The sequence below is a fragment of the Heloderma suspectum genome, chromosome 4, assembly GCF_057233095.1.
Source record: "Heloderma suspectum isolate Gila_16-S chromosome 4, 16-S_ref, whole genome shotgun sequence".
In the NCBI taxonomy this organism is placed as follows: Eukaryota; Metazoa; Chordata; class Lepidosauria; order Squamata; family Helodermatidae; genus Heloderma; species Heloderma suspectum.
Window position 1 is genome coordinate 112,112,234 of NC_139461.1, and position 27,865 is coordinate 112,140,098.

Consider the following 27,865-nt stretch of genomic DNA (forward strand, 5'->3'; position numbering starts at 1 on the left):
GCCGCTCAACAAGATCAGCCTCAGATGGCCTTCTCTCTGTCCCATCAGCCAGGACAGTTAGGCTGGTGAGGATGAGGGAGAGGGCCTTCTCTGTGGTGGCCTCCACTCTGTGGAACTCCCTCCCTAGGGAACTCTGCCATGCCCCCTCTGTAATGAAGTTCTGCCATGCATTAAAAACATTGTTGTTCAGGCAGGCATTTGGGGTGGCTTAGGGTATTTTTAGAAAATGATGTTTTAATGTAGAATTTTATTGTTTTAAAACTGTTGTATAGTTGTACATCACCCAGAATGGCCGGGTGACCGGCCAGATAGGCGATTAAGAAATTAAATAAATAAATAAATAAATAAATAAATAAATAGAAAAATTACAGAACAAAAATGACAAGCATTCGAAGAATAATGTAGGTATATAACTCAAATCAGGTCAGAGATGGTGCAGGGAAAGTTTGCAAACTTGGCAACCTGAAAATGGTTTGATTAGGACTCATTTCTTGTGTAGTGGACAAATATATCCAATCGATCATCAGCTCTGCACTTCGTTATGTGCACAGAAGTACTTCAGTAGGATTCATGCCTGAGGGGGTGCAGAGTTTCAGCTTTAACTTGCAGCCTTAGTGTGCAATCCTATGCAATCTTATCCAACTCAGAAAAAAGTCCTACAACTCCTACCATGCTGGCTGGGGAATGCTGGGAGTTGTAGGACTTTTTTTTCTGTCTAAACATGCATAGGATTGCGTCCTTAAGTAATCAGCCAGTTTATTTTGGAGTGTAAATGGAGTTTGTACACTTTGGGATCTATTAGCAACTGGTGCCAACTGATGTGTAGACTGAGATTCACTAGGGGCCATAGGGCTGAAAACGGCCCCCCAAATTCACCACCTGTTTCAAAAGAGGTGAAATTGGAGGAGGACATTTCACCAATTTAACAAGGGTAGAATTGTAGAGTTCAAAAAGTTCTGGAGTGGGAGTGCTTACTCATGGTGGTCGTTTCTCTTAGGTTTCTTTTTTTTTAAACTTTTCATTGCCACATGTGGCAGGGGTGGCTGTAGTGGCAAGAGTGTTGGACTGGGAGCTGGGAGATCCGGGTTCTAGTCCCTACTTGGCCATGGAAGCTCACTGGGTGACTTTGGGCCAATCACACACTCTCAGCCCAACCTACCTCACAGGGTTATTGTTGTGAGGATAAAATGGAGAGGAGGAGGATCATGTAAGCCGCCTTGAGTGCCTTGCAAGAGGAAAAAAAAAGTGGGATATAAATGCAATAATAAATAAATAAATAAAAATTTATCTCCCAGAATGCCTCTGGCATCTATTTATTTGATTTACATCACATGTTTTGGCTGGGTGTCCTATCTGAGAGAGGAGAGTCCTCTATTTGAAGAGCTGCCAGAAGGCCACCCTCTATTTGAAGGGCTGTCCTGCCCAATTCAGGTTTAAAGACAGTGAACTGGAAGAGCAGTTGACCATCAACAATTCACACCTGGACAGCAGGCAGAACAAGCAGGTACACAGGTCACCTGGTCACAGTCTTCCACACTACTGCATTTCTATTTAAATTACCATAATTGTTCCTAAATTTGTAGCTATGCATATAAATCAGCATATGCAAATGTTATGCAGATCACTGTCCTCTTTTTGGGGGATGCATTTCCTCTTTGCTGGCAATTCATAAGTGGCTGCCCTGGTCCTCAAAGTGGGTTAGAACTAGGGATGTACGGACTGAGTAAAATCCGTTCTGTGTTTCGTGGATTGTCAGGTACCTTTTGTTCCATCCTCCTCCCACAGACGGATGCGATTTTTTTTTTTTTTGTCGCGCGGAAAAATACACAAAAAGTTACGTAAATATTTGCATAAGTATTGACATAATTTACCTCAGTACGTAACATTTAGTGTTTTGTCCCCCTTTCCATTCAATGTCTCCTCAACAGAAATGTACGTATTTTCCTATGAATTTATATGTGTAAATTTTGGGAAATTAAAAAAATCATCCAAAAGTCCATGGACTACACACAGCCTGTGGGGTCGCTCCACAGTGGATTCTGCAGGCTGGATTCTTAGAAATACGAGCTCCTTTTAGTCTGTCTCGAATTTCTCCAGCATCCCTAGTTGGAATACAACACAACCAATACAGCAAGAACCACGTGCTCAAAAAACAAAGCTGAACAACACAGGGCAGTTGATGTCAGCTGATGTCAGTTGATGTCAGCTGGCTCCGTTGTGGTGGTGAGGAGAGTAGTCCAACAGGAGCAGGCCCTGATTTTCTGTTTGCTCCTGTTTGGTTTGTATGGAGCGGGGTGTTTCTTGAATTATAGTACATGAAGGCAGTTTGGGGGTGGGGTAGCTGCCAGTGGGGTCCACTATTCCCTCCCCCTTTTTAAAAATGGTATAGAAATCTTCTGAAATAAAAGGTCACCATGAATAACATTATTTCAGGAGCATTCTGGGGAGGAAATGATAGACCTCACCATCAGCCATCATTCCCTCTCCTCTTCCCTCCCCCCCTGCAGCAATATTTTCAGAAATGCCTTCGAAATGATGCTATGTCATTATGAGATAGAATGGTTCTAGAGGATAAGCTTTTAAAAAAAAGAAGTTAGAAAAAAGAAAAGGGGAACAAGATAAACCATTGCTGCCGCACTGTTGCAGAACCCAGAGTCAGAGAGACCACGGAGTGAAGGAAAAAGAGATTCTTTATTTAACGCGCGGGCTTAAGGCTGGAATCGTTTCCAAAGAGCCAGAAGCCCCGATTTACATTAGCACATTGGTTTTATAGACATTGTGACACATATGAAACGGCTCCTCCTCCCCCTCCCGCATGGGGTTGCAATCCTCAACATTTTTCCTCCTAGCACCATTGTTTATAATACAAGAACTGGGTTATAGGGTAGCCATGATAAGGAGAGAACAGAAGAGAACAGCAGAGAACAAGATATACAATTGTATGACCTTTGACAAGATAAGGAATTCCTGTGTCTCGTCAGCTTACAACAATATATTCAAGGGAGAAAGAGCTCAGCAAGAACATGAAGCATGAGACTGCATGAGGCTACTTAGTCTGACCCCTGATATGGCTGCTACATTCCCCCCTTAAATGCATAATTTCATTACAATTATAGCATTTCTGATAACTATACAAAGCTTTTTGTGACATACATATTACTTAGCCTCTTGTTGGGCTATTAGAGCATAGAGGGCAGCAGTTTTACTAGCTGAGACATAAAACAGATTGGTTAAACAGCGCATAAGACAAGGAACGCAGAGACATAACAGAACTTTTATGAACAATACTGGTAGAATTAGGATGAACAATGCTTTTAAGCTAGCTAAGATCTGGAAGCCAAGGGGTTAACTAATTGAGCTAATTGTTTTGTCTTATTGTTTTGTTAGCTACTATATTGTGCAGCTTGTTGATCTGTTCATCTACAGCATTGCCATTATCAGTTAAGTTAAAACAACAGAGCTTTTGGTGTGTCTCACAACTTAAATGATGAAGAAGGAAGAGGTAATCTATACCAGCTCTGTTTTCTAGAACTGCACCTTTTAGATCACGCAGCTTTTTATTTAACAATGACAATGCTCGTGAGGTGGCATTTATGCTTTTGGCTAAGCTGCAAGCTAACCGGTTGATTTCCAGACCATCAGCCAAGGCTAAACCTGGAACCTTAACCAGTGACATTGCTAAGGCCAATTTTTCTGAGTCAGAATATAACTGCACATGACTATTACAATTTTTAGTTAGTTGGAGTGCTCGAGGCTGCCGTTGACGGATTTTCTCGGGCTACAGGGGAAGAATTGGCACCAGTTCAATTGGCGGCTGAGGCAACATGGGTGGTTATCAGACAAGTTGGCAGGAATGAATGACCAAGTGCGGGAATTACATGTCTAAAACCATCCATGAGGCAAAAGTATGTGGGCATCATTAAAAGATATGTTTTGAATTTTATTACAGTGGAAGGGGGCCAGGGATAGCTTTGTATTTTCTGGAAAATTTTTTGACAATTAAGCATTTGTGCACACGTAGCATTTGTTTCAGCAATGATGGGGGTGCGTAGAGTGAACTCTGTAGGGGGTAGGATCTTTGCAACCACGCCCCAATTAGCATTTTGGGAATAAGTTAAACTTACACCATAAACTCTTAACATGGTATCTTTTTGAATTTTCCCAGGATGTCTACAGACAGTTATTAGGCAAGAGCTAATAAGCCTGTTTGCAGGTATACCTCTTGGCAAACAAAAATGTTTTACTCTTGTGATGTTAGCCAGGTGAAGCCAGTAATTATCAGCAAATCACTGGGACAAACTTCTTTTTCCAGGGGCAGACCCCCCTTTTTGCACCTTATTAAGGAAACACAATGCAACACTACTAACACTACAACACGCATGTTTGATCTTCTTTGGGATCTGACCGTACGCAGGGCAGCTATTCACCTGGCAAGCTGCAGTAGGGTCTAGTCCCCTTCTTCAATTCTCCAGTTGCAGGTCTGACCGTACGCAGGGGGACAGTTTCCCGGTGTGTCCACAGTAAGGTCTAGCCTGAGTCTTCTTACTACTTTTTCAGAATGATTTTTAAAGGATTTTCAGGATTTCTGTTTACAGTCTACTCTCCCCCTCTCGCTCTCTTGACTCGTGTCCAATGTATCTAGGGTTTAACTCTAGCTGCTTTCATAGCTGCGGGGGTGGAAAGTATGACAGTTCTGAGTTCTTTTCATCTGGGAGTCAAAGGGTTATTTTTCCCTCTTTAACTCATACTTTAACTCTTGGTTGGAAAGGATGAACTTCTGTGATGGGAATGGCTTATTTTTTTAAGACAAAGCGACGCTGGGCTTGAAGACCTTTGCTCAGTGTTTGGACTTCTTGTTTAAGGCTAATGTTTGCTTGCTCTTGATGCCACTCCAATGTCAATCATGAAGTCAATGTCACTGCCCCTCACAGTCAATGTCACGGCCCCTCTCAAGCTGTCTCCCTCTTCGCCCATTCTGGCCCCTTTGGTTTTCTCCTTTGTGTATTTGATTTATTTTATTTGGGCATTCATGCCACTAATGTCCATCTTGTCCACACTGGGCACACTGGTTCTTTTTTTTAAGAATCTTCTGCCTCTGCCGGGTCTTCTTCTTTTCTTTTTTCGTTTACGTCTTCTTGGGCCTCTGGGTCGAGGGGGGTGTACTGGCGATAGGCATTTGAAAGATGCTCCAAGTACGCTCTGGGGCCTCGGTGGCACCTTGCAGCACTTTAGACACTTTGGTCATATTAATTGACTTCTTTATACCTGCCTTTCATGGCTTCTAACAGCAGGGTTTGATACTGGGTGAGGCGCTCTAGCCCAACTTGTGTTTTGGGATTCCAGCAGGGGGGGTTACTTACAAGGAGACTTTATTGGGTAACTTACAGCACACAGGCGTACTTAATTTTTGGATCAGACAGCTTCTCTGAACCACGAGCTATTGCGCTAAATGGGTTTTTATACTATACATGTTACCCATAACACTAGCAAGCATTTTCAGCATAGGCTAGAAGTGTTTGGTTCTCAGGCACAGCTTCCTGTAAACAACTTCGCTTCCCAAAGTGCTTGATAACACTTTTTATTTATTAGTATGGGAAGACAAATTTTTTCTCTTTCTTTTGCTTTCTTTTTCTTTGCTGATCTGCCTGTATTGCAGATCATGTTTCAAACTTTTTATATAAAACTTTCTGCTCCATGCACCAGCCTTGTCTCTTTATTTGTCTTTTTCAAGTTAAACTTACTTAAACTTTTCTGCCTTACACTAGTCCCACTGACACACATTTGGGATAGGCTCTTCTTCTCCTTCTAGTTACATTTTCTTCATTTTAAAGAACTATTACATTATTGTGGCTACTTTACCCCAGGTAATAAGCTCCAGGCACAATCAGCTGCTTTTAATTTACCCTGGGGGCAACTATGGCCACGCTTCTTTTTTACAAATGTTTTTTCTTTGCCTTTTGCCTTTTCTTTTTCTCTCTTCTCTATCTGTCTTCTACTTTCTCTATTCCTTCTTTTCTACTTGCTTTTGTCTTTTCTCTTCGTCATCCATTGGGAACCACACTTAGTATCATTTGGAGTTGCAACTAACACTAATCTGCAAATATCACATATACTTTATGATATCTAAGAAATCATAAAATATATACAACAAACTTTTTCTGCAATTTAACACAATGAATGGAAAACACTTCTTGCATGGTAAGGCATGATGGAGCAGATCCAGCAGTCATACTGGTCTTCTGGCTGAAAGCTCAGGGCTCATTAAAATCAAGGGACGGGCATACCCACACACGCAGAGTTCTAGGTCACCATTTTTGCATCGGCAACTCTATGCTGCATGAGTTCTGGCAGAAGGAAATCTAAAAGTTATAGATCAAACTCAGCCTGCTGTACACTGAGCTGACTACAAACATAGACACACGGTCCACAGCGATGAGAGTTCAAGTTTATCAAAAGCTTCATAGCACTGTCCATGGCAAGTTTGTGACAATTTAAAATTTTAGTTCATGTGCAGAGTGTCTCTAAAAAGCCCAGACATTGATGGAAGCAAACAGAGACGGCTCTGGGCAATGAAGATGTGATGTTTCCAGCAAAGGCTCTCTACTTTTGCATCAGTTTAAAAAGGGGAAGTGTGGCCCTACACCCCTTCTGACAGACAAGGGCCTTTAACTTTTTAGCAAGGCTTCTGTTTAAACAGAGCGGCACAGCTCAGCTCTCTAGCCATGATGCTTTAACTTGGGCAACTCCTCTGTAAATTTTATTTTACTTCTGTCAGGTTCTCTCACAGACATTTTAAAAACTTACTCTTTTTTTTTCTCTTCTAACCTGGTACACGAAAGCACTGAAACACTGAGTGCCGAAACTCAGGACGCTGGGGGGTGATGGGCATCGCTTTATACTTGCATTTTTCAGGCAGCCATTAATCTTTGGGGAGGTGGTGGGGTGATTTGCAGGACTTCAAAGGCAAGCTTCTCAGTTTGTTTGTATTTGTAAATCCCAAGCTCAAAACAGGACACGATGAGGTACAGGGCCACCAAATTCTTGCTTTGGCACGGGCAACAAATAACTCGGGTTAGCTTTCTTCGCTGGGGTCTCAAACAGGAAAACAGTCTTAATTTAAAGTTGTAACATCACTGACAGCGTCAGCCAGCCAGCTACACAGATCTCATTGTTTTTTAAGACAGTTGCTCCAATATTTTCTTCTCAATCAGGTTGGGTCTTTCAGCTTACACAGTTTATTGCAGCTTTCAGGAGCATGGCAGTAGCGTGATTTTGGCTTGGCCAGGAACATGCTGTCTGGTTTCTCGGTCTCTTTAGCACACACACTTAGGCAGTGTAACACTGGATACTCAAATCAGTGAGATTTCTTCATTGCAGGGAATCCCACGGCAAAAGCTTAATGGTTACGCTCTTCAGAAATCATATAGCCGATGGTCAGTAGCTACAGGCTCTATGCAATTCTAACACAGTTCAAAGCTAAACACGGTTACCTTGACAGAGATCTTCAACATGGTCTTTCCGCTTCATTCTGCTTTGGGACAGTCTTATGGCACACTTTTCACTCGAAGAGGGGTCTAGCCTGTGCTCTGGGGGCTGATTCTTCACCTTTATTTTCTATTTTGCCTTCATTTTCTGGGTCTTCATTTTCAGTTTCCATTTCTTAGGGATTTCATCTCAATTAGGCGAGGTGATGATGTTGCACAACTCAGAACGTTGTGGGCAATTTTCCTGCCCCCCCTCTCTCGGCGCGCTAGGCTAACAGCTACTTCTTCGGCCTTACACTCTCACGCTCCCACGCTTTGTTAAAAGCCAGACTGTCCTGCAACATTTTTCTAATTAACAGCCTCAGATCTTGTTTTTTTTCCTCTCAGCTCGACCTTGAGCTTTTTGCTGTTTTCTCTTTCTATTCTGAATCTTTTTAAAAAAAACCTTTTTCCTTCTTTGTTTGACATACATCTCAAGGGGGTGCAAGGTTTGCTTCCCCCACCACCCATAGCCTCCCTCCTAAATTGAAGACAGACACAATTAGGGAATGGGAATTGGTCAGTGAGTAAGGGGTCTCACTGGCCGACACAAGAGGATTTTTCACACCACGCACTTTGCTACTGGCCTGGGCACCCGGACGGTCAACGGTATGCGTCAGAAACCGCAGTAGCCACTCACACAATCATCAATCTCTCCACTACATCCATATGTCCCTGCCACCCACTTTTCCCACTTTTTACCAGAGCGGAAAACGGCTTCCCCAGCTTCCTCAGCTTCCTACTGAGTACTGGCGTGCTAGGTACTGGCGCCCACTCGGGGGTGTGATCAGGCCCCCCTTCTACCCGCAAGGAGTAGGTTCTTTTGTATACGTATACCACCAACACTGACCTTCTTCATAAGGCGGGGCCCTCTTTTTTTCTGCCCAGTGGCCTTTCTCCCTAAAGGCGGGGCCCTCTTTTTCCCATATACTTGCCTTTCTCCTGAAGGCTTCCAATGTGGGTTTCAACTCAATTGCAGCTGCGATACAGGCAGGGCTCAAGTTCCTTCCTCCGCTTCCCAAGGTTCTCTTGCTGCTCGCTGCCGTTTGGGCGATCCCGGTGCAGGCTTTCTCCCATTCACTCGACAAAAAGGTCGGTGGCGCCAAGAAAGGGAGGCATGCGCCGAGCTCGTCTTCCCGGTGCGGCGATCAAGAGCAGGCAACTGCCACCTGTCTGGCTCAGAGCCTGCCACATCCGAGTCACGGCACCATTTATGTTGCAGAACCCAGAGTCAGAGAGACCACGGAGTGAAGGAAAAAGAGATTCTTTATTTAACGCGCGGGCTTAAGGCTGGAATCGTTTCCAAAGAGCCAGAAGCCCCGATTTACATTAGCACATTGGTTTTATAGACATTGTGACACATATGAAACGGCTCCTCCTCCCCCTCCCGCATGGGGTTGCAATCCTCAACATTTTTCCTCCTAGCACCATTGTTTATAATACAAGAACTGGGTTATGGGGTAGCCATGATAAGGAGAGAACAGAAGAGAACAGCAGAGAACAAGATATACAATTGTATGACCTTTGACAAGATAAGGAATTCCTGTGTCTCGTCAGCTTACAACAATATATTCAAGGGAGAAAGAGCTCAGCAAGAACATGAAGCATGAGACTGCATGAGGCTACTTAGTCTGACCCCCGATATGGCTGCTACAGCACCACATCCAATGTTCAGCACACCCTCCCCCACCAATTTTATCCTGTCCTTGTTGAAACCACCCTTAGTGCCAGGCATCCCCTTTGCCCTGGTTGAAACCAAAGTTTTGAAAACTTGGGCTTTTGGATCAGCCTTAATAGGAAGTCACCTGGTCCTATGCTGAGTGACAAGTCTTTACTGTAACCTCATCCAGACTCCTGACTTGAGGGTATTTAAAAAACTTCTGCTATGCTTTTAGTACCTCACCCCAAATCATGAGGCCTAGAAACATGCTAGTTTTTTTCTTCAAGATCATGCTCAGGATCCCATGACAGCTACCAGATTGAAGATCACAGGACAATCACCTGGATGACTACTTATAGATCCCTTGTCTAAATTAAAGTTGATAAAACTGGGGGCTCTTCTGTTCAAAACTGAACTTGCTACATTCTTGAAGACAACTATTTCTAAAGTAAAAGCCCGACACTAACACCCCTTAAACCACAGACCACTTCAATGAGCATTGTGGGTCTAGAGCCATGATAATAAACAAAACAGCAATGTGTTGCTGATTTCCATCCCAGGGCCAAATTTGCTGCAGAATTAAAAACAGATATACAAAAGCAGCCAATTTATATCATGTGTTAAACTTGAAGCAGTGCTGGAGACAACACCAAGGAGAAAAGCTGCACAAATCCTTCCAAACCACAGATGCTGATGCAATATCTCTTTGAACGGGGATGTGGGGGATAATAACAAATATAATATTATCTATTGAATTCTATTTCTGAATGTTGATCACTATGGAGCAGCTGCGAAAGTAACCTTCTTCCCCAGTATATAGAATCTAAATGTTACAGGCTGCAGGGAATCAAGCATTGCTGGAGTTTCTAAGTTAAACTGGTATTTCAGTGAGATGCATTAGCTGAAGCACAGATACTATCCCAAGTGTGTGTGTGTGTGTGTGTGTGTGTGAATGTGTGGCCCTCCAGATGTCCTTGAACTGCAACTCCCATCAGCCCTAGCTATCATAGCCAATGGTGAGGGAGATGGGAGTTGCAGCTGCAGTCCCAACAACAACTGGAGGGTCACAAGTTTCCCACCCGGCTCTGTCCAATGAATCATAAATGAGAGGTATTCATTTATGTATTAGATTTGTATACAGCCTAACAGGTAAATGCCCTTGGGGCAGTTTGCAATCGTAAAACCAAAACACAACAACAATAACAAAAATAAAGCAATAATAAAAGTATCCAAATAATACAACATTAAACACTGCAAACATTAAAAATATATTTAAAACACTGTGGAGCCAGCAGTAAAATTAATAATCAGAGCAACAGATTAAACAGCTAGCACATGGTGCATTGTTACTCTTTGCTTTGCGCTGTGTGTGTGCGTGCACGCACGTGTGTGTGTCTGGATTCCGTTCCCTGCTCATTCTTGAAGCTTGCAGAGCAAGTCACTAACTTACAACCCAAGAATCTGTTCAAATGTACAGTCTCTTCTGGACTCGACCACCTCTTTCAATGTAACAACAACCACCCAAAGCCCTCCCTGTTCATGGAAAGAGGGAAAGAAGACCTTTCCTTTGATTTCTACTCTATACAGTTATTATTGGTTATTGGCAGGGTTGAGATTTCATCCAGGCTGAGAAAAGGGTAGCAAATCAGGACTGTACTAAATATGATGCAGTGTTCTCACAGAGGCTTGTGGAGGACTATCATTTTCCCACTGTTCATCTTTGCAATAGCCAGAGGCGTCCTGGGAAGGGTGAAGAGGGATGATTTATACTGGTAGTGCTCTCCTGAACAAATTATTCAAAAGAAGGGATGGGGAATTATTCAGAAGAAGGGACATCTTTAATTTGAAGGAGTATCCCCTATTCTTCCTTGATATTAATTAGTTTTCTCAGCTTGGATAGCTGCTTTATAATTCTGACTGGTTCGGACTGAAACCTGGAGTGGTGTCATCACCCCACTGACATCAGAGCCACTGTCCTCCACTGGTCTTAGTGGAAGTGGATTTTTAAAAATTTCTTGGTTTGTCTTCTATAAGACCATCCAATAATGCTGCTCTCTGTGGCAGGGGTGGTCAGAAGCTAGATCAGGATTTATTGGTAGATCTCTAGGTGTTTTGCAATTGACTGGAAGGAGTTGTGACTATCAATAGGAAAAACAAATTACTTCTCTCTCCCCCCACCCCCCTGGCCTTCAATTATACCACTGAAATTAATACAGCTTGGGGAAAACAGGAGTGGATTTTTGTGGGGAAGGATTGTGAGCTCGGTTCAGTTCTGCTATTCAAAACAAATTGTTGTGCTCAGAATTCTTTAATTCTAAGTGTACTAAGCGCAAGCAAGTGTATGCCTTTTGCACCTGGCTCCTGTTGGTGGAGCTTGAGTAGGGTAGGGTATGACATTTGTTAAATAAATAGGGTATGCTAAAGGAATTCATTGTGGGAATGCGGCTGATGTATCTAAAAATATAATGGCTTCCACCTCTTTGCATTCCAGATGTTTTGGAAGTCCAGGAAGTCAGTTTGTTCAACCGTGAATACGAAATTAATAAACGGGAACACCACACAGACAAATACTACACCCTCAAGCTGATTGTGCGCCGAGGGCAGACGTTCCATGTTCAGATATCTTTCAACCGTTCATACAATCCAGAAAAGGATCAATTCTGGATCGAGTATCTTATTGGTAAGTGCCAAATGTTGACTGCTAATATTTTCATTATCATCACTCCCTCTATTGGGCAAGTGCCACATATGAGAAAAATGGGTAGAGGAAGGAGCAGGAATGTGTGGTTATATATGATAGGAATCCTTAGATATGTAGGCACCTACATTGTACTCCTTCTGGTGCCAAGTGAAGACTTTTATATTCTCCCAGTATTTTAGCATTTTAGCCTCCTAGTCTTTTAACTCTGGTGTTTTAACTCTGTATTTTAAATCTCTGCATTACTGCTAGGTTTTATTCTGGTTGTATTGTTATATTGTGGTTTTAAGCTTTCATATTTTATATTTTATGCTGCACTTTGTGGTTTTAATTTTTGTGAACTGCCCAGAGAGCTTCGGCTATTAGGCCGTATAGAAATGAAATAAATAAAATCAATCAATAAAATAATAAAGGTAGAAAATATCAGTTTGTGAAAAACCTAATGATAATGATAATATCCACACACACACACACCCAAACTGGGAAAACTTCCAGGCAGCACATGCACACTTGAAATGAGCAGCAGCAGAAGGATAGCACATGGATGCAATCGCAGAACACTGAATAAAGGATTGGCCACCAGTCAGAAAACCAACAAACTAGTTCCAAAATGAGGAACAGCAGCCTGTATAAGGTGTCAGTGCCTAATGTTTCCTAAACAGGTTGCTTATTAACAGAAACAAAATTGAGGGAAAGCAGGTTCAACACCCCTGGTATGCTGCCTCTGAACATGGAGGTCCCACGTAACAATCATGGGTAATGGCCATTGATGGATCTGTGCTCCATAAATGGGCCTAATCTCTTTTTAAAAGTCATCTAAGGGTTCAATCTTATGCATGGCTGGCTGGGGAAAGCTGGGCATTATGGGACTTTTTTCTGTCTAAAGATGCATAGGATTACACCCTAAGCTAGTGGCTATTGCCACATCTTATGGAATCCATTACCTCAACTTTATGATGCATTGTATAAAGAAATGCTTTCTTTTCTCTGTCCCGAACATGCCACATATTGAATTGATCACTTGTTGATTACTCAACATTTGACTCATGGCCAAATGGAAGAACTGTCCCCTTCTGGAAAGCACTGTGTTGTATTTAAGTTTGCACTGATAGATATGAAAGCTCTCTGTTCAGCGAATAACCTGTAATGTTCATTCATGCATGCAACCCATCAGTTAAACTTCCACTGATGAAAATGTATGGGTGAAATTGCATTCTGGTTCTGTTCCTGGCAGGGATGGACAAATTTGTCTGTTTCCAGTCAATTGTGCATGTGTTCATAAGTCTGTTCCATCCTGTTTCGGCATTAAGGTGCAATTTCTTTTTTAAAAGTCTGCACAAAAGTTCATATGTAAGTACTTATTTAAATATTAATTTCTGAACATATTTCTCACAAAATACAGATTTCTAAACCTATCTGATTTATGTGTACACATTTATGAATGTATGTTATAAAATACACACATATTGGTAAGTTTCTAAAACTGAGAACCACAACACAAATTCAGAGAAATGAGAAATCCAAACGATAATTACATTCTGTTCTGCACATTAGTCTGAGAGGTGCAGATCCAGCCAGTTTACATTAAACCTCACATGCCCATACTGGCTGAGGTTGATGGAAGTCATAGTCCAGCACATCTGCAGGGCACCAGGTTACAGAAGGCTGATCCACTACATCATGTTTGTGGCAAATCTACCGTTCACTCTACATGAGTTACTGATGCTGATTTTTCTCCCCTACTGTTATAAACGCCTTGAGAATTGGTTCTGAATTGACATTTAATTTATCTTCCTGGGAACCAGTTGCATTTTTGCATTTGTATCATTGATCCCCCCTTCTACTGCTGCATAATAATGATGTAGTCATTTATTAAATCTCCTATTTATAAAATAGCATGCATTCAGCTTATATGTTTAGGTACGGTGAAAAGATCTGCTATTTTCAGTTTTTCTTTTTGATGACGTTGAATTCTAGTGAGAATTGGGGGGGCAGTCCACATATTTAGGCCAAGCAAGGGGGCATCTTTAGGTCTAGGGCAGTATGAAGAGGGAGGGGTGCCTCTGGTGATGCTCTGCCACTCCCTGGGTTCATAATACATACAACTGTGGGTTTCACCATGAACAGCATGAAATCCCTGGTGAGTCTCCATCACCTTATTCCTTTATTATTCCTTGTTCTCCTCTCATGGGTGGGAATTGTGTGACAGGAGAATGACTGAACAGACCTCTTGGGTCTTGTGGTTCTCAAGAGAGCATCTCACATAGGCAGGGAGACCCCTCTCTGTTTCTCAGACTACAAGTCCTAGAGTTCCCTAAAACAAGCACACACTATTCTAGAGGAGGGCAGCTTGCTTTTCACGCTGTGGCTTGTTCTGTTCTTCCAGAATATTGCTTCTAGAAAATCTTTCAGGATCCCAAAGCCCCATATAGTTATGGTTGGCATCTTCAAGCATGATGTACAGTTTAGCCACAGGATTTTCCTAGTGGAATTGGGCGTGTATCCTGGAATAGGAATGGGTGAGAATTTCTTCTCACTTTGTTTTTGATAAGAAGTGATTAAAGATGCAGATGTCTTCATATTCGGGACAGAATGAAATTGAGATTTTTTTAAAAAAAATTAAACTGCACATAGGAGAAACGGTTCATTCATCCAGCACTTGGAGTACTTAGCTTTTTTTAAAAAAACATACAGATTTGAATCCCTACATATTCAGCCATGTTAGTGCTGAATTAGGGTTGACGCCTCTTCTTCTGGACAGACCCCTCATTTCTAACAGCTGCGTGGCAGACAGGTACAACATGGTCCCCTTGGACTAGCATGGTGGAGTAACTTGTTCCTCCGCCTCTGTGGTAAGACAGGGTTGTTGCTGCTGCTGTGCTGCTGCTGTTGCTATTTTATGCATTTATATACTGCTTTTCAAGCCAGAAAGCCTCTTCAAGGTCATAGACTCATAGGGTTGGAAGGGGTCTACAAGACCATCAAGTCCAACCGACTGCTCCATGCAGGAAGCCCTGATTCCCAGGCGGTCTCCCATCCAAGTACCAACCAGGGCTGACCCTGCTTAGCTTCTGATATCAGATGAGATCAGGTGCATCCAGTGCTAGTGGTTCACAAGATGAAAGAACATAAACAATTCCAAATATAAAATATAAGATATATAAAAATTAAAACCTTCAGTAAAGGTAAAGGTGTCCCCAGCCAGTCCTGTCCGACTCTAGGGTGCGGTGCTCATCCCCGTTTCTAAGCTGAAGAGCCAGCGCTGTCCAGAGACGCTTCCGTGGTCATGTGGCCGGCATGACTGAACGCCGAGGTGCACGGAACGCTGTCACCTTCCCCGCCGAGGTGGTACCTATTTATCTACTTTCAATTTCTTGCTTTCGAACTGCTAGGTTGGCAGGAGCTGGGACTGAAGACAGGAGCTCACTCCATCACGTGGCACTTGGGTCTCGAACTGCTGTCCTGCCGACCTTCCGGTCTGCAGTTCAGCGTCTTCACCACTAAGCCACCTTCGGTACCAGCGATAAAATAGCAGCGACCATTAAAATTCTTCAATTGCAGACTGGCATTAGTTAATCCATGAAAAACAGTTTCAATTTGATCAGCTAGATCTTAAGCCTGTGTTTAAAAGCAGTCAGTGAAGGGACCAAATGCACTTCATGAGGGATGGAGTTCCATGTGATAGGGCCACCACCAAAAGGTCCTTGTTGCTTTTGATCCCACCAACCTGATGGATCTTACCGGTGAGCATGTGTGCAGATCCTCCGTGACCTATCATAAGGCCAGGGTAGATTTATATAGGTGCAGATGATCCTTCAAATAACCTGGTTCCAGGTAAGCCATTTGGGGCTTTAGAGGGCTTTGAATTGAGCCTGGAAATGCACTGGCAACCAGTGTAGCTGCTACAGAATCTGTGTTATATGCTCCAATCACCTTGCCCCCAGAAGCAACTGGGCAGCTACATTCTTCACTAGCTGAAGCTTCCACACTGTCTTCAAAGGCAGCCCCATATAGAGTGCATAGAGTCTAAATATCACCAAGGCATGACTGCCTGTGGCAAGACCTTCTCCAGATAGGGCTGCAGCTGGCAAATCAGTTGAAGCTGATAAAAAACCCCCTTCCTATGCTGATAGCTGTAGTGGACAGTGTGACGATCCTACCTCCTTACTGAAATAAGGTGTTCTTGTAATAATGGCTTATTCAAAGGCAGCTAAATTATTACATCTACTAATAAGGCTGTCAGTCTCACTTTTAATAGTGTCTTTCTGGGCACGACAATAAATCTGTTGATAAATTTATATATCACCTCCTTGCATTAATGATCTATTTCTATGCATAGTTATAAATCTTTGGAGCTATTTGACCTCTGCCAAAACAGCTTCATAAAATCCATGTATATTGGTCTGGCCCCTAAACACTTTTGTTATAAGCCAGTTGACTGATGCACGTCAAAGCATCCACAAAAGAGCCATGGACTCTTGGAAGTTGATTCCAGGAGTGATTACTTTTCTCCTTTCAGTCTAATATTCATGGTTTATTGCTCTTAATAATTGTACTGAGTTGTAAAAATGCAAGGACAACATCCTGTGGGCCTGTCTGAATGGGAGTTCCTACAACCTCGGCTCAGCACATGCGCTTGCAGGGAAGAGCTCCTGCACAGTCACAGCCACATCAGGGGTAGGTTGTGGGGACCAGTTGTCTTCAGGGATCTCACAGCCTCACTCCCTAAATGTTCAGCTTTCATTAAAAACCAACCCTTCCAGATATTTTGGACTTCAACTCCCAACAGCCCCAGCCAGCATGGCTTATGGGCAGGAATGTTGGGAGTTGTAGTCCAAAACATCTGGAGGACACCAGGTTGGGGAAGGGTGTTAAAAAAAACGACCCCCCCAGTTTCTAGTTCCAAGTAAGGGCCAAATGGGGGCATGATTGCATTTAATGTCTCTAGTTTTTCTTCTTCTAAATAATAGCCCCCAGTGCTCCTGATCAGGACCACAGGAAAGGGGTTTAACCCTTTCCCCTCCATCTTGCTATTAGGCCCAGGAGCAAAGCATGTATAGTTTGACCTATGTCTCTAGATATAAGGGAAAAAATAGGCTGGTAGTATTGTACCTAAGTGTTTGGTACAAGCAAACCTGCTCTGATCTTTCAGTGGTCTGACCAATTAACGCAGAAGTACTGGGAACCTTTTCATATATATACAGCACATGACCAGATACCAGAATCATAAAAAAATTATAACTCTAATTTTTTTTTAAAAATTTAAAATTAAGAAAAAAATATTAAAAGTGGTGTATAAAAGAGCCACCTCACCCCTACCTTCCCCAAGCCACAGCCATTGCTCTTTGGCATGTGTTAGTTTGCTTTTAAAATATGCCAGTGAAAAATTACTCATGACAAGCTAAAATTTAGAAAACCATGTTATTTTTTAAGGAAACCAGTCAAGCTGGTAAAAATAAATAAAAAGCCTTATGGAGACTCTAAAAGCTCACTCTGGTCCCCATGATCCTTGCGAGTGTCCCTTGAACATACAGCTGTGACCCCTGTCCTATGGGAACACATGGTATAGGCCCGTCTTCCCAACCGGTTGCCTTCCAGATGTTTTGGACTTCAATTCCCATCAGCCCCAGCCAACATGGCCAATGGTCATGAATGCTGGGAGTTGTCATCCAAAACATATGGAGGGTACCAGGTCAGGGAAGGCTGGTATAGGCATATGCCTGCAAATTTCTATAACTTGTTAGAGCAAATTACACACCCTGTCCAATATGTCTTTTTCCCTTTTGCTACTGTCATAATAGAATCAAGACCTCCCTTGCAACAGGTGCCATCATGCATTTGGGGAGGCATGGAGGGAAGGACACAGCTCTCCAGTCACAGAGATGGATGCACAGCCATTGGCTGCCCTTAGAGAACTGGATCAGATTAACTGTGGCCCCAATCCAGCTGTTGCTGCACACAACTTGCACATAACTTGCACATAACTTGGCCTCAAATGGCAATAAATACCCCCCAGTTTCAGCAACAGATGCACCCAGAAAACCTTCTTGAGTCTTGCTTGGCTACATCTGTTATTCACCAGAGATTCGGGGAGGTTTGGGTGGTGTCTGCTTCATCTTGCCACTGTTTTTGGATTTTGTGGGAATTGTAATGTATTCCACTGTTTAAATCTCTTTGTGTATCTGTATTTAAATGATACAGTGAAAGGCTGGTTATGAATGAACTTGATAATTATCTATAATAACAAAAGAGGATGTCTGTCTGTCTTCGCTCAGCACCATAGTGCCAAGACGATGAAACGTAGACATCTAAAACTTGGAATGCATATTAAGGCAGCCCTGGGGGTGTGCACCTCAGGGTTCTTTTGTTTTTAAAATGCAGTCATTAATTTAGATTAATTAAATGTGTCAATGTAGTTGAAGCTTGCAGTAACATCTCCAGCCACTAGGGACAGGCATCCCTAACCAGCACATAGTTGTGCAGTCCATACAGTTTGAAGCCGGGGAGATTAGTAGGCTGAGGGACAGTTATACATTTGCCCCCTCCGTACTGCTGTGGGGGCAGCCCCCCTCAGGGGAATGGAGTGGCCAGACCCCTCCCTCAGGGGGCTAGAGGGGTGCACCATGGCATGGGCTGCCCCTATGGGTGCCACTGGACAAGGTTTCCCTCAGAAAGGGTGGGCACTGGGCACAATGTGTCCAAATCTGGCAGCTGTGTAAGAATGCTTGAAGGTTTAGCTGAATCAAACGAAGGGCTGTTCCAACCCATGTGAAGCCAGGTCCATTCACTACTAGTAAATAATTGTTCAACAGGGCCTGGACGTGCAATGTAATGTAAGTGCATAACCTCATGGTTCCTAATCTAGGAAGAGATTCCTGTGTCCTATGCACAGATCTTCCTGGCTGGATTGGGAAGCATGAATTCCACAAAAAAGCTCACATATTTGTTTTTCCTAGCTTAGCAGCTGGCATGTGAGATTTTCTGAGTGAATGTGTTCCACTGATTTTAAGAAACATGGTTTAACAGTCATAAATAATCATTTCTTCAAGGGGTGGGATCTTCTATCGAGAATGGGAACCGTATGAAACAACTTGCTCAAGTCTCTGTGACAGGCTTTAAATTAATGGACCTTTACCATTATATATATACATCTATGTTTGACAGAAACTTGGCATTGGTTTAATTACCTGCAAAAAACAAATAGCATGATTAGAAAGCTTTTTTTTTTTTTAATGGTCATAGCGTGCTCAACAAAATGGATCTTTCCAGTCGACTTTTACAAAGATTGAGAAGAGATTGTGGCCCTATTCAAAACTGTATAACACTGAATATATTAGAATTTTGAAATGTACTGTGTTGAGTGGTTTGAAGGAGCCTTTTTATTGCCTCCTTCTTCCACAAACCCCTCAATTCACATCTCAGGGGATTTAATGCTATAGTGCAGGGGTATATCCATCCCCCAAGGTGTCATTTGTGGGGGCCCATGACCCACACATCGCCACTGCCAAAATTAGCAACTAGTTTGCTGCTGTTGCTGCTGAGGACACTAGGAATCAGCACTCAGAGGGCCTTGATTCTGGGAGGATGCTCTAGGAACCAGCACTCAGTAGCCTGCTTCCAGGTTTTGAAGGAAAGTGTATGTGTTTGTGTGCGCGCGCATGCTTTTTATATATTACCTTCTTTAGGTGTATAGTTGAAATGATTTAAATATACAGTAAAAAAAATGTAATGTATGAATGTTCGAAAGACATGTATTGTACATTTTAATCTGTCGGGCAGTCATAATTGACTGTACACTCCATGTTGAGTGTACATGTGCTGGTAAACTCAGATTTGCTGCTATGTCATACATGGACTGGTCCATAGAAGGAGGACAGAATTATTACTCCTTTATTTGTGTTGTAGAAGCCGGAGCTTCGGCAAGTGCCATTTGTCATGGCAAAGAGCTGCAAGGATGAAAGGAGCCGCATCTACTTGAAATTTCCTGCTCTGTGCAACATACACTCAATGAATAGTTACAATAAGAATAAGATTATGTCCCCGAAGAAAAGTTTTTTTAAATCAATTTAACGTGTTTTTACCTTGCCCTTCAGCCAAAATGGCACCCTCCCAGGGTGTCTTACAAAGATCAGGACCAATACATTCCTGCCCCTGAGCTTGCAATCTATAAGACACAACACTAAAGGAAAAGGGACCGGGAGGGAAGAGGGGGAAAAAGCAAACCCTAGATTCCTAGTTACAAAGTTAATGGATCTGGAATTAAGCACAGTGGAAAGGCTGCTACTTCCTCTCCCTCTGATTTGCTCAGCAGTGGCATTTGGTAGCAGTAGAGAGAGGGTTCTGAGCTGGAGCTATATCTAGGCACCATGGGGTGGGCTTGCTTGCTGCTTTCTCTCCCTCTGATGGCCTCAACCATGGCTAGTACAAATCCATTACACACAACAATCTATTTCTACAGTGAAAGCATCGGTTTGCCTCTCTGGGTTTTTTGGGTGGGTGGTGTTTCTGACTTTTAGGTGTTGTATCTCGTTTTCTTCTGCCCTGTCTGTGCCTCCATTTCACCCTGTAATAGTAGCTGTTTTGCCACCATACTCATGGCTGATTTCATGGCTGATTTCCAAACTAGATGTGACATCAACTGTGTGAAAGCAATTAAAGTGTGCTTTTTAAAAACAATAGTAAATAGCTGTCAAGGGATCAGGACTGGGACCTCAATCCCAGACTCAAATGAGACTAAGAACTGTTTCCCCCCAGCTGTGGCTCAGTTGCTACAGGCATCGCGTATGGAAGGATTTATTTCTCTGGCTTTATTTCCTGCAACAACTGTGATTTCACTGGGTCTTTTTCTTAGCACACTTTCTTTACAGCTGCTTGCAAAGATTTTGGTACAGGAACCTTCCTATGATTGTGCCTCTTCCTAAGCCTTACACCCCTCTGACAAAGCTAGCCTAGTTATTTATCATTCTGTCACAACTATTACATTTCCTGGACATGCCTGGAAGCCAAGTGTGTTTTCTGTATGCTGTATGAAGGGTCCATCTGAGTAAAATAAATGAATCAAATTGTGCGGAGGGTGGGTGAATATATTAACATCACCATGTGTAAAGCCTCCCCCAAAGGAAGAAACATTCCTAAAAGCAAATGAGATTGGTTAAAAGCAGCCTCACCAAATAATTAAAAACAGAACCCTGTTATACCTTTAAGTCTAATTTGTTCTGATGGAGAATACCTTCAGCCTACAAAATATTACTTTAAGAGTATTTGCCACTTGGAGGGGAAAACACAGGAAGCAGAGCCAAGCCAACAGCCGCTGTTCTGAGTCTTGGTGCCCTCTCTGCTGGTCATGTGAAGTAATGCGCTCTACTCGCCAACCTCAGAGTGTGTACACAAACTGGAGCTGAGGTGGATGAGAATGAAGATTGTGTGACAGAAGCATTGTTGCTTGTGTGTGTGTGTGTGTGTGTGTGTGTATGCTCAACCCACTATCATTTCTCTTCACAGATTCTGGCAGGAGGTGGTTTTCTGGTAGTGCTTCAAAAATGTGCAAAACCTCTTTGACCAGTGGCACCTCCCCGCCCCGCTCAAAATCTGCAGGAAGCAATGTGTCTATCACACCATCTCTCATGGCCTTTAAAAAAATAGGGCTAGATCTACACTACTGCTTTCTAGTGGTACTGAAGTGCACTGATAACTGTTGAGGCACATTACACATTTGATATACTGCCTTTGTAGTGTTATTTCCTGTTTTTTATTCCACATTGTCCAAAATACCACAACAAATGTAATTGTGTGTCCTACGAGGTATACCTGCGCAAGAGGGATATAGCCTTACCAGGATGGGATCGTAATGATGTGACACAAGGTGCAGATCTGGCCAATGCTTGCCTCTGTCCTAGGAAACTGAAACATAGAAACATAGCTGAAGCTGGGTTAGAAAGATCGTGTGTGTGCGTATGTGTATTTAGGGGATGGGGGGGTAACTAGCAGCAAACAAACTGTGCCCAATTCTGGGTACTGTACTTTGAGAAGGATGTAAACACCTTAGAATGGATGCAAAGGAGGGCAATGAAGATGGCCGGGGTTTCGAAAACCAGTCCTTTGAGGAAAGAGTAAAGCAGGGGTGAGAAACCTCTTTCAGCTGAAGATCCAAATTCAGTTTTGGAGGAGCTCTTGGGCACCACATTCCATTGGTGGGTAGGGCCAAAGACAAAAAGGGTAGTCCCAAAATACAAACATTACTTGTTAAACCAATATTTATTTTAGCAATGTGTGTGCGTGTGTGTGTGTGTGTGTGCGCGCGCACGTGCGTGCCTGTGTGTGTGAGATTTGTGCTCAGGAAGCATCAATGAAAGGCCATGTACACAAGACAATTGATCTTGCCAGGCATAAATCGGTGGAGTTCAGAATTCATTGGTTGCAAATAGTGGCTTGAAGAGAACCGAAAACAGATGATTAAACACTTGAATCAACAGGCCCTAATTATGCAAGTGTCTCTTTTTTCCCACTCTCAGCTTGAGTCAGCCTCAGATTACTGCTTTCCTTAATATAAAAATCAAATATTAAGGGCCAAAACGTACTTTGAATGTGTGTCCAGCAGCACTCTCTCCCTTCCCCCATTTTTACTCTAGTAGGTGCAATCCCCCCCCCCCGATCTTAAAAGCCTCCTACTCCCCATGCTAGAATCCTAATCTGGATCGGGGTCCCTGCACCTTCTTTAGAGTAAAAATGACAGCAACAAAAAAAAAGTAGGCTGCCTTTACACTAAAGAAAAAACCTGCAGCACTCCCATTGTGGAGCCTTTCCGCATTTAAGTGGGCTCCCAGATGGCAACCACATGGTTGTTAAGAGGGAAAGTTGTTAATTTTCAAGGTTCTATAGAGATAAGTGAAACAGTGCCATCTAGTGGCTGTCTTAATTGCATAACAATCTGACATAAACAAATAGTTGATTAGTTCCGGATCTTCTTGAGATGGAATAACCAGGAAATACCTCTGGATGTGCCCTGGAGGTTGATGATGTCATGAAAAGGGCCTACAAACTTCTGTGAATGAGCAATCTCAATAGCAGGATTAAAGCTCCATGTGAAGAAGCCTGTAGCTGCTAGACACACATTTAAAGTAATTCCAGCATATTTTAGCTTAAATCTCTTACTAACAGTAACTCAGCCTTAGGAGAGGCATTTCAGCCTTTTACAATGGTGAAAAAAATTGCAGAAAGGCTGGGAAACCAACAACAACTGGTGGTCATGAGAAAGTGGATGGGGCCAGTGGAAAGGCCCTGAGGTCACCTGCCCCTGGGATAAAGGGGTGGGGCACATAATAGCACTCTTCAGATACCCAAAGGGCTATCAATTAGAAGAGGGCACAGAACAATTACATTAATTCACTACAATTGTTAGATTCCACACACACACACCCAACTCAAGCCGTAATGTTAAAAGTGAATACAATGCTAAACAGCAGAGCTTCTTTATTCAAATGTGGTGTTTAGAGGGTACAAAGATGAGAGATACAGGACTCCTTCACACAGAGCTTTTACCCTGCTGTTGAGATTGCTCACTCATGGAAGTTTGCAGGTCCTTTTCATGATGTTGTCAACCTCCAGGGCACATTCAGAGGTATTTCCTGGTTGTTCCTTCTCAAAAAGATCTGGAACTTTAATGAACTATCTTTTTAAATCGGAACATTATGCGATTAAAACAGCCACTAGATGGCACTGTTTCATTGAGTTCTATGGAACCTTGAAAATTAAAAGCTTCCCCTCTCAGCAATCACATGGTTGCTGCCTGGGAGCCCGCGGTAAATGTGGAAAGGCTCCACAACGGGAGGACTGCGGGGGGTGTCTTTAGTGTAAAGGCAGCCTAAGGCTTCTGCCAGCTCCTCTCCCCGCCATAAAACTATTTTCTCTTGAACTTTGAAACTCATAAATTGTTTTGCAATTTCTCCTTGAGGCATTTCTGTTCTCTGGAGTTCTTATCCCTGTGCATAAGTGGAGGTATCAAACTGATGTTTTACAACCCAATGGCATTGCAGTTCGTTTATTAGATGTCTGTCTGGTGCCCCTGAACCACAGACGTAGATTAAACATGCTGACGAGAGGGCATTAACTTGGGAGCGAACCTATCTGGGATAAAAGACAATGGCGGGGAAAATAAGTTTTTAAAAAATTACCCAGGGATCTAAAAGCTTGTTTCCTAGCCAATGTAAATGTACTAAACCAATATTTATTTTAGCAACATGTGTGTGTGTGCCTGTGTGTGAGAGAGATCTGCGTTCAGGAAGCATCAGTGAAAGGCCATGTGCACAAGACAATTGATCTTGATAGGCATGGAGTTCAGAATTCATTGCTTGCAAATAGTGGCTTGAAGAGAACTAAAAACAGATGATGAAACACTTGAATCAACAGGCCCTAATTATGCAAGTGTCTCTTTTTTTCCCCACTCTCAGTTTGAGTGAGCCTCAGATTACCACTTTCCTTAATATAAAAAACAAATATTAAGGGCCAAAATGTACTTTAAATGTGTGTTTAGCAGAGATCTTTCCCCCATTTTTTACTCTAGTAGGGCCCCCACTCTGGATCGTAAAAGCCCCCTACTCCCGGTGCTAGAGTTCCAATCCGGATCAGGGTCCCTGCACCTGCTCTAGAATAAAAATGACAGCAACAAAAAAGACGTAGGGCTGGACACACATTTAAAGTAATGTTTGTTTTCACCCTTGAGCAACTGAAGGTGTGTATGCTATTTGTTCTATGTCATTACATGAATGGTTTTATACTTTATATAATGTATTTTAATGTGTGTGTGTGTTTAATTTTTGTGAACTGCCCAGAGAGCTTCGACTGTGGGGTGGTATAGAAATATAATAAATGAAATGAAGGTGGCTGGGATAACTAGGTACATAAATATACTTTTCACATATACTTTTACTTTAACTCTGTATAGGTTGTGTGTCACTGCTGTCAAGTCTGCAGTTTTAAAGTGTTCTCCCTGTACCACAGCTGCCGCATTCTTTTTCTCTTTCCATCACTCTGTGCTTTGCAGAGCAGAAGAGGAGGACAGATCCCAGTCCCAAGGAGCTTCCAATGGCAATCAATGGCTACTAGGGATGATGGCTATATATTACTGCTAGTATTAGAGGCAGTATGTCTCTCAGTGCAAAATGGGAGGCGCTATTGCACTTATACCTTGCTTGCGGTCTTCCCATTGGGGCAATTGGTCAGCCACTGTGTGAACAGAATGCTGGACTAGATTGGCCTTTGGTCTGATCCAGCAGGGCTCTTCTTATGCTCTTTGTTATGGGCTTTCCATTGGCATCTGATTGGCCACTGAGAGAACAGAATGCCAAATGGGACAGGTCTTTGGTCTGATTCAGCAGAACTGTGTCTCCATGACAACGGAAGGAGAAGCAAATGGAGGAGTACCAGATTTTTAAAAAAGACTCAGCTTTGCTGCGTTTTGGTCCATGCAGGGATCCACGAGCAAATGCTCTGGACCAGTAAAAATTGCTTCACAGAACATACTTCCTGGTGGGGGTGGGGGTGGGAGTGAACATCATCTGACTGGCAGGGGCTGCTCACCAAATAAGACAGGCTTCCCCCCTCCCCCCCTTTTTCCATTCAGGACCAAGCCTCAATGAGCACAATGGGAGTTACTTTTGAGTAGACACACATATGCTTGTCTAGGAAAGAGGTGGGGGAGGGAACACAGAGATGGGAAACCAGCCCCCTTTCCAACCGCAGGATCTCTATAAGGAAGGTGTGAAGCAGTTACTTCCTAAGGCAATAAACCAAGCTACGGAGAATCGCAGGTTCTGTAGGGATGTCAGAGAATTTTGCCACGAATCTTGAGGAGGCCGAATGCCAGCGCATTCGGCCCCCCTCCGACCCCCCCGGGATGAGACTTACCTTGGGCGAATCCTCCTGGCGGTGGCGGCTGCGGCGGCTGCAGCGGCCGGTCTTCTGACAGGCTGCCACCACCGCCATTTCCAGTAAAAAAAACCAAACGTGATAGGCTACGTAAAGAGTTACGTAGCCTATCACGGCTAAATTTTAAAAAACACCGTGATAGGCTATGTAAATCTTTACATAGCCTATCATGGCTGAGTAAAAAAAAAAAAAAGCGCATGGGCGCCGCCATTTGCATTCCTTATTTTGACACGTCTTAGTCTACGTAAACATTTACGTAGACTACGGCGAAAATAAGGGGAACGCAATAGCGTAGATGCTATGCTATTTGTGTTCCCTTTATTTTCGCTGTAGTCTACATAAATGTTTACGTTGACTAAGACATGCCAAAATAAAGAACGCAAATGGCGGCGCCCATAGGCGCCGCCATTTGCGTACGCGCTTTTTTTTTTTTACTCAGTTCTGATAGGCTATGTAAACATTTACACAGCCTATCACGGCTGACTGCAGGGACACAAACGGCAGCGGCTACGGCCGCCGCCATTTGCGGGCCCGGCCGGCCAGGATTTGGGGGTGGAGGGACGGAGTGCCTCCGCCCCCGGCCAGAATTTTGGGGGGGAGGGACAGAGCGCTTCCCCCCAGCCAGAATTTCGGGGGGAGGGACGGAGCGCCTCCCCTCCACCGCGAATCAATTTCGTCAAAAGGTAAGTGACTTTCGTACATCCCTACATTCGGTAAATCACCTTACAGGCTTCAGGGAATCAGCTAGGGATGGCGGAGAATTCCCCCACGGACTCCGGTGAGGCCGGATTCTTTAGAATCCGGCCCCACGGAATCCGTGGCGGAACGGCCTCCTGCACTCCCCGCGGAATCTCTCCGGGACGGCACTTACCTGGGGCGGATTTGGTGGCGGTGGTGGCGGATTTGGTGGTGGCGGCGGCAGCTGGTCTCCTGGCCGGCTGCGGCAGGGCTGCTGCCGCTGCCATTGCCATCCTCGCACCATGATAGGCTACGCAAGAATTTACGTAGCCTATCACGGCTAATGTAAAAAAACCCCAAACAAACACACCGCGTACGCAAATGGTGGCGGCTATGGCAGCCACCATTTGCGTGGCCTATTTTTCGCCGACTTATGTAAATATTTACGTAGGCCAGAACGGCGAAAAATAAAGGAACGCAAATAGCGTCCACTACGCTATTTGCATTCCCCTTTTTTCCCGCCGTTTTATCTTACGTAAATATTTACGTAAGATAAGTCGGCGAAAAATAGGCCATGCAAATGGCGGCTGCCATAGCTGCCGCCATTTGCGTATGCTGCGTGTTTTTTTTTTTACATTAGCCGTGATAGGCTACGTAAATTCTTATGGAGCCTATCACGGCTGTCTAGCTGGAAGCAAATGGCGGCCGCTACGGCGGCCGCCATTTGCATCCGCACCAGGCCGTCGGCAGCCGGAAATCTGACTGCGGACGGCCCTGGCCGGCTGCTCCTTGGCCTGGCCGCGGAGCAGAGCCGGCCGTCAAGGATTCCGGGGGGGAGGACCGGATCGCCTACCCCCTCGTCGAGGATTCTGCGAGGAGGGATGGAACAAAGGTAAGTGAGTTTCGTACATCCCTAGAATCAGCACTTTAAACTATGCATTCAGTTCAGGGGGATCTCTGTAAATTCTGATGTGAGCATTCAGAGGGCAAGCTTTATTCAGCACAATGGGAGTTACTTCTGAGGAGACACTAATGGGTTTGTTCTGGGAAAGAGAGCAATAAACATGGGGACCGGGAGACCAGCCCCCATTGTAACCCGATGCTGTGCAAGATCACTGTAACGGAGATGTGAAGTAGTTACTTCCTAAGGCAATAAAACCAAGCCATGGAGAATTGCAGGTTCTATAAAGCTTTTCAAGGTTCAGGGAATCAGTGCTTTAAAATCTGTATTTCAGTTCAGGGGGATCTCTGTAAATTCTGATGTGCGCAAGCCTCATTGAGCACAATGGGAGTTACTTCTGAGTAGACACTAATTGGTTTGTGCTGGGAAACACAGGGGACAGGAAACACCCCTTGACTGGGGTCAAGGCACAGCCATGGGCA

At 43.6% G+C, this 27,865-nt stretch overlaps 1 protein-coding gene across 2 annotated transcripts in view; it reads left to right on the top strand.

Annotated features, from left to right (window-relative positions):
* F13A1 (coagulation factor XIII A chain) overlaps positions 1-27,865 on the top strand; it is a 130,198-nt gene that overhangs the window by 18,840 nt on the left and 83,493 nt on the right. For both annotated transcript variants that reach the window (XM_084850397.1, XM_084850398.1), the window contains exon 3: positions 11,675-11,863. In XM_084850397.1, coding sequence (XP_084706523.1) covers positions 11,675-11,863 — 189 coding nt within the window. The remainder of the gene's footprint in view (positions 1-11,674; positions 11,864-27,865) is intronic.